This window comes from Limulus polyphemus, unplaced genomic scaffold, assembly GCF_000517525.1.
Source record: "Limulus polyphemus unplaced genomic scaffold, Limulus_polyphemus-2.1.2 Scaffold148, whole genome shotgun sequence".
Classification (NCBI taxonomy): domain Eukaryota; kingdom Metazoa; phylum Arthropoda; class Merostomata; order Xiphosura; family Limulidae; genus Limulus; species Limulus polyphemus.
Window position 1 is genome coordinate 702,177 of NW_013665758.1, and position 11,136 is coordinate 713,312.

An 11,136-nucleotide genomic window follows, 5' to 3' on the forward strand; every position below is an offset into this window, starting at 1 on the left:
TAGAGGGAAGGCAACTAGTCATCACCGCCCACCGCCAACTCTTGAGCTACTCTTTTACCAACGAATAGTGGGATTGACCGTCACATTATAACGCCCTCACGGCTGAAAGGGCGAGCATGTTTGGTAGGACGGGGATTCGAACCCGCGACCCTCAGATTGCGTGTCGAGCGCTCAAACAATCTGTCCATGCCGGGCCTATCAGAATAATCTTGAGATCACTGTGATAAAGTAATTTCATTTTTATTAATCTTAAACCAAATTACCAATGAACGTCCATAATTGAAGAAATATATGTGGCTAATCATTTATTTATTTATAACCTCATTTATATTTAAGATGTGAAATATCACAAAAGACAATTGTTAAATTTTTTTTCTCATGTGACCAACTTTCTCTGAACGTGGCTTGGTGGTTGGGGCGCTCGATTCACGATCTACAGGTCGTGAGTTCGAATTCTGTCACCGAACATGCTGTGGGAGCATTATAATGTGGTTGCCAATCTCACTTTTATTTGGTAAATGTGTAGCCAAGAGTTGGCGGCAGGTTGTGTTGACCAGCTGCCTTCCCTTTAGCCTGTTACTTCAAAATTAGGGGCGGGACAGCTAGCTCAGATAGCCCTAGGGTAGCTATGTGAGAAATTCCAAAAACAAACAAACACTCTGTGAACTCTAATTCCGTTGGTAAAAGATTGTTTTTGTTTTAAGTGTTGTCACGTTTAGGACCTATACATACACACACATACACTGTATATTTGCCACTTTGTTCTTGCTATGACGTTCTAGCAGTATTTCTCACAAATACTTTCAAATCATAAGAATGCAAAAATATGAAAAGAATTGAATTACCATGCGGTAGAAATTAACTAAAAATAATAAAGTGTGTGTGTGTGTAGATAGATAATGTGTAATTTTGTAATTTGAATTAGGCTTATAGTTAGAGTTTCAGACTATGTATCCTAGGGGCCCTGATTTGCGTCCTACTGTCTCAAAGAAATGCGCTTTCCACTTTGAACCGATGGGTGCGTTATAAGAGTAAAGACCAGATTCCACTATTCTATTAAAGTAGCCCAAGAATGGCCAGTAGATTATGTTGACTAGCTGTTTTCTTTCTATCATCTGAAGGTAAGGGACAGTTAATGTAGATATCTGTTTTGTAGCTTTGCGTTGATATCCGAAATAAAACAAGACAAATCGAATTAGACTTACTTGACAATTATTAACGTAATCTGTTTTGTACTGGCATATGCTCATTACAAGCTTTTTTTTTTTTTTGGCTTAGTAGTTGAAAAATAACCAAATTAATAAAATAAGATATATTGGCCTGGGTATAAGAAACCAAATAATAACGGACTACTATACAACTTGTTCCGTTCAATAAATAATTTTATTATCTTTGTAATACATTTAAAACAGTACACACCAACATCGGAGTAAGCTATGAATATTTCAGTTGTTTCAATAGAATATACCGTTAATAATAATAGGCCAACCGCCTAACAGATATGTTCTATATGTAAATCAGTACTGGTGTCATGAGGAATTTAAATTATTGCCTAGAAAAATTCCTTCCGATCTGTATCTGTAATCTTTTATAGAGTTACACGCACGTGTTAAGTTTAAATATATATATATATATTTATATACATATTTTTCTAAGCATCAATTTTAGTGTTATTTTTTGTTTTTTACGAGTTGTCTTACTCACAACCTTATTTTACGTAAATGCCTTAAGCACAGCTGTATATTCGCATAAGACATGGTATTGTTCTGAGAAAGATTCTTTATCAAACTGTCAACTGGAGAAAATATATTGTCAGCGTAGATATATCTAATCTAATAAGGTTTAAAAAAAAAGTAGCCTCGCCACTTTGAAGTGTGTAGAATCAGAAAGTTGTTACCAGGTCCATGCAGTTACCGGCTATTCTGAGTTTAAAATTCAACCTTTATACAAAATGAGTTAATAGTATACTTCGTGTGTTATGTAATGCGTTTGATAGTACACTCGATTTTAATCTTGATATGCGGTGCCCAAAGGAAAACATAAAAACTTTTTATTAAATGATATCCTCTACTTTGGAATAGTTAAGATTTTGTTCAGTAACAAAAATTATCTGTTAAGATTAAATATCAAACAGAATCTACACTAAGGCTAAAGCTATGTGTTTGTAGAAGAGATTTATGGGATTAGAAATTAGGTTTAACTAGAACAAAGTTGTTAACTTTTTTTTTTTTGCTTCCTGGCTATATTAATATCTCCTACTTTGTTCTAGTTTTTTATTGATTTCTTTTTAAAATACATATGTATCATAACAATAAATAAAGTGAAAGTTGCCTGTTGTAAAGTGTCAATAAACGATGACGAAATTTCACGTTATTTTAGATTAAAAAAAAAAGAGATTCATTACGTTCGAAAAATTGTTCAATATTAAAAGTTTAAAAATGAGATGTAAATGCAAAAGAAAAGGTAGTAATTTAACCAGTTTTATGTTAATTTACAACAAGATGCTCCTTTTCATTTATTGCGTACTGATCAAAGCTGAATTCTGTTACCATTCAGTATTGATACATTGAAACAGATAAGTTAATTATTTTAATGCATACACATATACATATTACTAGATTGAAGTAGTGGCCCGAACACGTGGGAATATAGTGTGGCTGTTTAGCTGGCATTACTGTTCACCTGGCAAGTACCACTGTTTGTACGTATAATAAATGTCATTACAAAGAAAAAGAAAGAAATACAATTGTGTATATTGTCATATGCATCCGGTGAAACCAGTCATCCTTGCCACTTTAACAAGGTCTCATTGACACCAACCATGCGTAAGTAGCATTGTTTCTATTTAAAAACTTTTTTCTCTCTCTTTCACTTCAGTTACTTTTTCATCAACTCATGTTTGTGATTTAATGAAGAAAAATATTCATCAGACAATACTCATCGTGAACTGGTTTTGACCAATCATCTTTTTTTATATTGAAATTCTTGTTATATTTCTCGAACTCAAATATTCCACGGAATCACTCATTTTAGAAAAGAAAACCAGTCAATTGCTACCTAAGTTGAAACTGTCAGAGAATTTTAATGTGTAAATTCGAATTTCGTCTTGTTCAGCGTTGATCTTCTTCCTATAACGAAAACATAGCATGATTTCCTGTTTGTCTGAATTAGTGGCCAATGTCATCATAGGTTCTGTAACACTCAAGATAGCAGATTGTGTAAACTGCATGACTTTGTTTGCTTGTCTGCTGTACAGTCCAAAGTTACACGATGGACTGTTTGTGTTGTGCCCACCATGGGTATCGAAACCCGATTTTTAGCGTCGAAGTCCAGAGACTTACCGCTGGGCAGCTTCGTGACAATGTTAATTCTCCCACGATATAATCGTAAACATTTTTTTTTTTAATATACCATGGTTGGGGGCAAATTTAATGATATAAAATGCAATAATGGTTTGACCTAAGCAACCAATAAGGTAATTATGACTCGACTCAATTCAACATTTTAGGACACTGAGCGATAGGCAGTGCTCGAAGGCCTATATAAATGTACACTGACAAGATTTTTTGTAAACAGCCTGGTTAAAGCTTTTTCTCTGCGAGTTCTTAAAATGTTTACAAAACTAAAACTAACCAAGCGGAAATTTCGGCGAGAACGACAGTGCATTTCACTGCTTTAATAACTTAACGTAAATGCTGTAAAAACCTAAGTCTTTTAATCTTTGTGGCAATGCTTCGTGAAAGTTCGCGACATTTAAAAATAAGAGAAAAAGCTGATGAATGTGATAAGTACCAGCTTACACCGATAGTGTAATTATTAAACTGTTGTACACTCTACAAATATTAAATTTGTGACGTTAATGTTTGAATTTTTTCTTTTGCAAATACACGAACTGCGACTAAGTTCAAACGAAGCGAAATCACTAAATCAACCGATTTGTAGATTAATTACTTATTTTTACGTTTAAGAGACCTTGACAAATTGGAAATTTTCTGATTAAGAGGTATTTGTATTTATGTTAAAGCTACCAAGACTATCTGAGGTTGACTGTGGCTCTTATAACGCACCCACAACTTAAAGTTGCGGAGAATATTTTGTGGTACCGCACGGATTCGAATCCTAAACTCAGAGCTCTACCACGGAGCCAACTCGCGTTCCTGACGAAAAGGAAAATGTCGGCTTACTACGATAGACATTCAGTTGTTAATACGATGCTCATTACTGAATAGAGATTAATAAAAACGAGAGGGAATCCTCAATAGCCGCCTCACTTGAAACTTTTTTAGGCAGGATTAGAGTATATTAATCTACGTGACCTCCCCCTCCCTTTTTTATTAGCTATAATTTTGTGCGCCAGCAATACCAAGCGTGGGGCGCACATATATCCGATTCGATTCTTTATTATACTCATCAAAATCTCTACTAGCATACCCTCAAATTGAAATTATTTTTGGCAGGATTAGAGTAAATTAATTTATGAGACCTTGGACGGGTCAATTACATCAATCGAAAAGTTTGACCTCCTGAGTCCAAAACTGTAATTATTTATCAAGTCGATCAAGAGATGACTGGCAATGAGCTAAAAGGTTGTATTTGATAAAAACTCGGAGGCATTCTATAAGCCGCTATGCCGCGACTAAAAATCTAGTCAATACAATTAACAATGTTTTACCATGTCTAAAGACAGTTTGAAAATAATGTAAAGTGAGGAAAAACTACAACTTTAAATCCTGGAAATAAGAACTTTGGCGTGTTGTGTTAACTCCGAGAAGTAAGTGACCCTCTCGGAAATGCTACTTTATTTCTATGATATTTCAGCTAGTATTTTAAAGCAGAAAATTTGCTGCATGTTTTCTTGCCCTCGTATTACACACATGATCACAGTGAACGGGGCTTGGGGTGAATTTATCCAATTGACATTTAAAATTTTAAAATAAGTATTTTTTAAACCAAACATTTTTCTTAATATTACTGTAAAATTGCCATTCAGAAGTAAACCTACTCTCTTGCCATAGTCGTTTTGTTCAAATTAGGAAAGAAATACGTTTTCATAAAAATTATTACAAATCATTAATTAAACAACAACCAAAATTACGAATCCGCAATGTATGTTACGTGACTTTTAGCATTGCAATGACTTGTTATCATCATACTTATTTGAATACAGGTTAATCGAGTACAGCAGTATTCTTAGGACCAGATTTTGTAATGGGGAAGAAAAGGTATTACAACGTTTTCTTCTTTTTTTGATTTGGTTGATGTTTTGATTATAGCAGAGCAGTGAGAAATTTTGCTAGCTGATAGGTCTCATAATCATCAAAGTAACGCTTGCTTTCAGCTAAATGTGGTGCGCGTGGAATGAACCCGTACGACCCAGTACTAGTAAGTGGAAAGTGGTTCGAGTTACAACTTCCAGCCGCCTGTGCAAAGTCGAACAACAATTAAACATGAGACTGGAACATCTTGCTGAAAATTAAATAAATAAATAAAATATAAGCGCGCAATATCTGTAAGCAGTTGTTTTGAAAATTCTGACAGGGGCCATTTTTTAACTCCAGTTTGTGGAATGTTAAATTCAGTAAAACTCGAACATCTGGTTTGTTTATCCCAAATATCTCAAATCATTGATTTTAATGTTTATACAAAACCTACTTGGAAGACTTAGTTTACTATGTATGTGTTCTATTAGTATGAATCTATATACAGAACGTTTAATAATAATAGGCCCTATTTGTTGGACTGTAGTGGGACCAGCCACAGTGATTCTTTTTATATGCAATAAAACAAAACGTCTATCAGGGGAGTGAGGATATCATAGTTTTAACACAACATAAAACACCTGGTAAATACAAAAAATATTATTAGTTTCAAACTTAATTTAATGTTGTATAATTTTTTTTTTGGGGGGGGGGGGGTTGAAGGGCTTTAAAGCTACAGGAGCTTGTCAATTCACTGGCAACATGCATACAAAGATGTTTCACTTACCCTAGATTTAAACAGTGCAATTATCGAATTATGTTGTGCCCCAAATTTTTCATCAATTCAGCACATATGTTTGGAGAGATTTAATTTTCTTTGTCTTTCTTGTAGCCATGAAACCAAAACCACTACATGGAAAGACCCACGTAAGAACCTTAGTGTCGGAACCTTGACCACTTCAAGAAGTGCTAATCCTTTAGTGTCAACATCCTCTTCTGGTGCAAATTTACTGCCAATAAACCTGGGCCCACTTCCAGAAGGCTGGGAACAGGCTTATACACCAGAAGGTGAAGTGTATTTTATAAATCACAATGACTGCACCACAAGTTGGTTTGATCCACGACTGAGTAAGTAATTTAAGTAAAAAAGAGGTTATCATTTCATTTTATAGATCACTGATTAGGCCTGGTTAGGAGAATTGTATTCAGTCTTGGGCTCCTTACCTCAAGAAGGACACTACATTTTTGGAAAGGGTTCAAAGAAGCTACTGGGATGATACTTAGGATGGAAAAGTTGTCTAATGAAGATAGTTTAAAGTCTCTGAAATTGTTTTCTCTTGAAAAAAGAAAAGTTAAAGGGGATCTGATTAAGGTGTTAAAGATTTTTAAGGGAATTGATAGTATCAGTCCATCACATTTTTTCACATTTCATGGTGAGAATGGTAGGACAAAAAGACACAAATATAAATTTTGGTAGGATAAGATTCATCTTGACTTCAGACAGTTTTACTTTTCATATAGGGAAGTGGGTTACCTCTAATTATGTGGAAGCAGTTAATTTAAGGGAAGACTTAATAAATACTTGAATAACATGAGTGGATTAGATTTTTTATTTCTTTTTTTTAAGTGGATTGGACAGTCTTGATGGATCAACAGGTCCCTTGTTGCCCTTAAATGTTATATTATTGTATTATTTTGTGTTTCTTTTGAATCTTATTATTGCTTTTTTAATATTTGTTTCTTGTTACTTTTGCATGAATTAACATCTTGAAAAAAAAATATGATAAATAATAAACATTATCATAGTACCCTTACACCCTCCCAAATGTATAGAAGAGTTTCAGACTTAGCTATTTTTCCGTTATTCTTCCAGTTATTTTTTGTTCATTCTTCCCCTCTTTATTTGTATGTAATTCACTCATTCCTCCCATTATTGGCTTGCCTATAAATTTATAAATTGCTATCAATTCCATTCTTTCTATATACAATCATTTAAACTATTTTTATATTTCATTCATCTACTTGTCATTTTTGTACATTTATTCTATTCTTTGTGAAAAACTATTTTTTTTAATATTTAACTCCTTCCATTGTGATTTACATTCATTTATTTTCTTTCCTTATATTATTATACTCATTTCTTTGCTCAATAAACTCTCACTCTCTTCTTTACATTTTGTTCAGACACTTTCTCTTTCATTTGCATTGTGAAATATATTTGCTCTTACTTGATAACAAATCCCACCAAGTGAGAATTGCAGCTTTGAACTGTGTTCAATTCTTAACATTCTCGTGAAGTTAATGATTATTTATCCAAATGAGATTTTAATGTTATTTTGGTGTGCATGACAGCTTGGTATGGATTTTTATATAGACACACACACACACCTTTATACTTTTTTATGTTATTAGTTGTTAACGTTTTTCAAGTTGTACTGTTAACATTCATTTTGCCATCTGGGTGGGTGACATAAGAAATAATATATAAAAATACTTACTAAGTCTTATGATCCATGCTACACTTAACAAATAGTAAATTTTCTAATCCCAACAGAACAACTTGCTAATTCTCAGATCTTCCAAATATCAGAATTTACTTTTATTTCAGAATAATCATAGTCCTGACTCAAACTACTGTTAAATGGACTCTACTACTTTTTGTTTGTTTTTATATGGGTACAAAATGATTTTGTAGACTGCTAAGATTATGACTTGACAATAATTGCAAATGTATACATAGCCTAACTCCTTAATTAGTTTAGTTGAAGTTAACCTAACAGTGACTCCCCTGACTTCTGAATAATCCTTTAACATACATATATACATGTTGTTTAAACTTTTCTTTGTAGAAATTGTACAAACGTTTTGGTTTTTACTAACATAGTCAATGAAAACACTAGAAGAATACTATAGACTAAACTTGTAACACCTAATTACAAATAACAGTCAGTATTTATATTACAGAACAATACAACTCATATCATTTAGAACTAGCTCCAAGAAACATTTTAAATAGTGAAAGTGACATATGATGCTATATAACAGACTATAAGAAGATTACCATTAATAATACTGCAAAGTTTTTCAGTTTAACAAACAATGATGTAGGTTTTGGTTGTCTGAGCAAATATATATCATAGAACTATTTAACAAATCTGGTTTTGTGGCAGTTTTCAAACTTTAACCATTCAGTTATTTGAGGTAAATTGTATTAGAAAAGAATCGTGCAGTATGAGATGTTAATAATACTCTTTTCTTTAGTTACACATTTGTTTTCTGTTTATTTACAGCTCTACAGCTTGGAAGATTGCCACTAATGCAGAGTCCTCATCATGGCCAACAGCCACCACCCTTGTCTTCTCCACAGCAACAGGGTCAGCAGCAACCACAGGTGAGTTATTTATTTGTAGGTATGAAAATGTTTTTTTTTTATATCATTAGGCTGTACAAGATTTATGATATGTATATGCAAGAATCTTTTAATATTGTTACATTTTATATAGGCTTCAATAAATGTTTTTTTGGTATTTTTCCTTGAAAATCTCATTGGACATGACTTAACAAATTTTAAAAAGGGTAACTTATTTGCCTTCTAATTTTTGTTTATGAAGATATATCGTATTTATTTTGACTTGTTGTTCATGTTTCTTTATTGTTCGTCAACAGTCTCTTCCACTAGTTGGCATCTTTAATTTTGCTTTTTTTGCTAATATATATTTTAAATTTATAAGGAACTAAGTTTTAATGTTTGTATGTTTCTTTTAAAGGTTTAAAACATTTGGCACTGTCCTTTTATAAGTCTTGTCTTATTTTTCACCATTAAGTTTTTGAATATTTTCTACCCAAAAATTCTAAGACTAACTGTACACTTAGCAGATGCTCCTCATAAGGATATCGAGAATTATTCATAGTAATGGCTCTATAATTGATACTTTCTATTTATGAATATTTGGTTTTTTTTCCATAATTGTTCACAAAAATTGTGAGATGTATAATTTACAAACTTTCAAACATATATTTTCACACTAGTCTGTAAAAATACCATTCTATCCAACTAATTTTACTGAAAGTATTTTCTGCAAACTATTTATATGTTGTTGTATTGGTTGTTGCAGGGGCTTTCTTTTTTGTATACCAAATTTAACCAGGTGATCTTTTACAGAAACCATTAGAGGATTTAGTTAACTTGAGGTATAGATATGTTTATAAACAAGAGCAGTAATAATAGAAGATTTAGTCCTATTATTTAATCAATGGGTTGTACTGTATTTCTCATAGAAGTTCTTAATTCAGTAAAATAAACATCATTGTATGTTATATGTCATCTGATAGATTTTTTTTTTCAATAGAAAGTTTTATAGGTTGTAAAAACAAAAGAAAAAAGGCATATTTTATGAAAATTTTGAGAACTCGCCCACATAGATACATGTGGTTTTTACAATCATGACTTTATAAATAGGTGCAGGCCAGTTCAACTGGAACTCAGTCTCTTGCACAGAACATTGCAGCAGCTTCGATATCAGCAGCAGTTACCACTATGACTGGAGCTGTGAATAGTCAGCTAAACCTTCAGCAACAGCAGCAACAACAAAAACTAAGGCTTCACAGACTGCAACTGGAGCGAGAACGTCTTCGGCTCAGGCAGCAAGAAATACTTAGACAGGTAAACTTGACCATTATTATTGCAAGTACCTATCTTGTGGGTGCAGATCACCTGCATGAAAAAATTTTAATTTTGTGTTTAATACATTAGGTAGAGTCAACTTTTGAAAGTAGTGTATTTGAAATGTGAAAGTCTTGAAGCTTGATGTATTAAAATATATTTTTTCTCTGGTAATCAGTGGGAAATGTTTATTTACTTTGAGTTTATTTAACTCCTGTAAGTAGATACTGACTTCTTGAAAGTATATCCTTGAACAGTGAAAAACAATGCATTTCTCAACTTTGCAGTTGGCTCATATGCTTACGACTTATTTATTAAGAGGAGTAATTGTAAAGAACAGTATTACTTTTATCAATTATTTAAAATTAGGAACGACCCCCCATCTGAACATAACTGAGCTATTAATGTGTAAGTTAGAACATTAAATGAGCTTAGTAAAGGCCTAGTATTGTTATGACAAATGATTTTTTGTAGGAGAAACAATTTTTAAAGAAGTGGTTGGTAGCCTTTACACTCACCTAAGTTTAATTATTAATTAATAACCACTTTTTTTATAATTAGGCTTAAATTACTGTAGAGGCTGCTAATCATGACAACATTTGATATACGGTTGACACAACCCTAACATAAGTACTGGAGTCTAGCATGATTTTTAATAGATTAGTGTGTTTAGGTAGAGCAAGAAAATATATTGGTGAATACATGTTTCTCAGAACATGTATGTGACTCTTTTAATACTAATTATGGTTACGTTATTGATTGAGGATTTCCTAAATAGAAACAACATAGACTTTTCACTGTAAGAATTCATGTGTGAAACAAACTATTTATTTTCACTTACATTGGCTTTTGTAATAAAAGAATTTAGCTTTCCTATAAAAATGTCATGATATAAAATATACACACATTGTTTATATATAATTTTAAGACTTTAAACAAAAGCAAGTCTTCTTTTAGAGTAGGTTTAGGTGGTGTTTTTTTGCATCTTGGGAATCTAATGTAGATGAGAAAATACTTGATGTGTTTCATTTTCTTTTCATGAAAACTTGTTAGGTAATTTTCCATCCATAATAGATTCCTAAGATGAGCAAATCTTGTTAACTATATTACAGTTTCATATTTAGGTATTGTGTTTCGGTATGTAATTAGGCTGGTCTAGTATAACTGTTGTTATTTAAAGCAATGATGAGTAAGGTTATTCAGACTTACACAATATTAAAAATTAGTATGTATGTGTATATATATATATATATATATATATATATATATATATAA

The 11,136-nt window shown here is 32.3% G+C and overlaps 1 protein-coding gene across 3 annotated transcripts in view; it reads left to right on the top strand.

Annotated features, from left to right (window-relative positions):
* Nucleotides 1-11,136, top strand: part of LOC106475602 (transcriptional coactivator YAP1-like) — a 59,148-nt gene that overhangs the window by 31,239 nt on the left and 16,773 nt on the right. For 2 of the 3 annotated variants that reach the window (XM_013936281.2, XM_022380835.1), the window contains exons 2-4: nt 6,091-6,326; nt 8,489-8,589; nt 9,658-9,861. In XM_013936281.2, coding sequence (XP_013791735.1) covers nt 6,091-6,326; nt 8,489-8,589; nt 9,658-9,861 — 541 coding nt within the window. The remainder of the gene's footprint in view (nt 1-6,090; nt 6,327-8,488; nt 8,590-9,657; nt 9,862-11,136) is intronic. The other variant, XM_022380837.1, reaches the window with a different exon arrangement.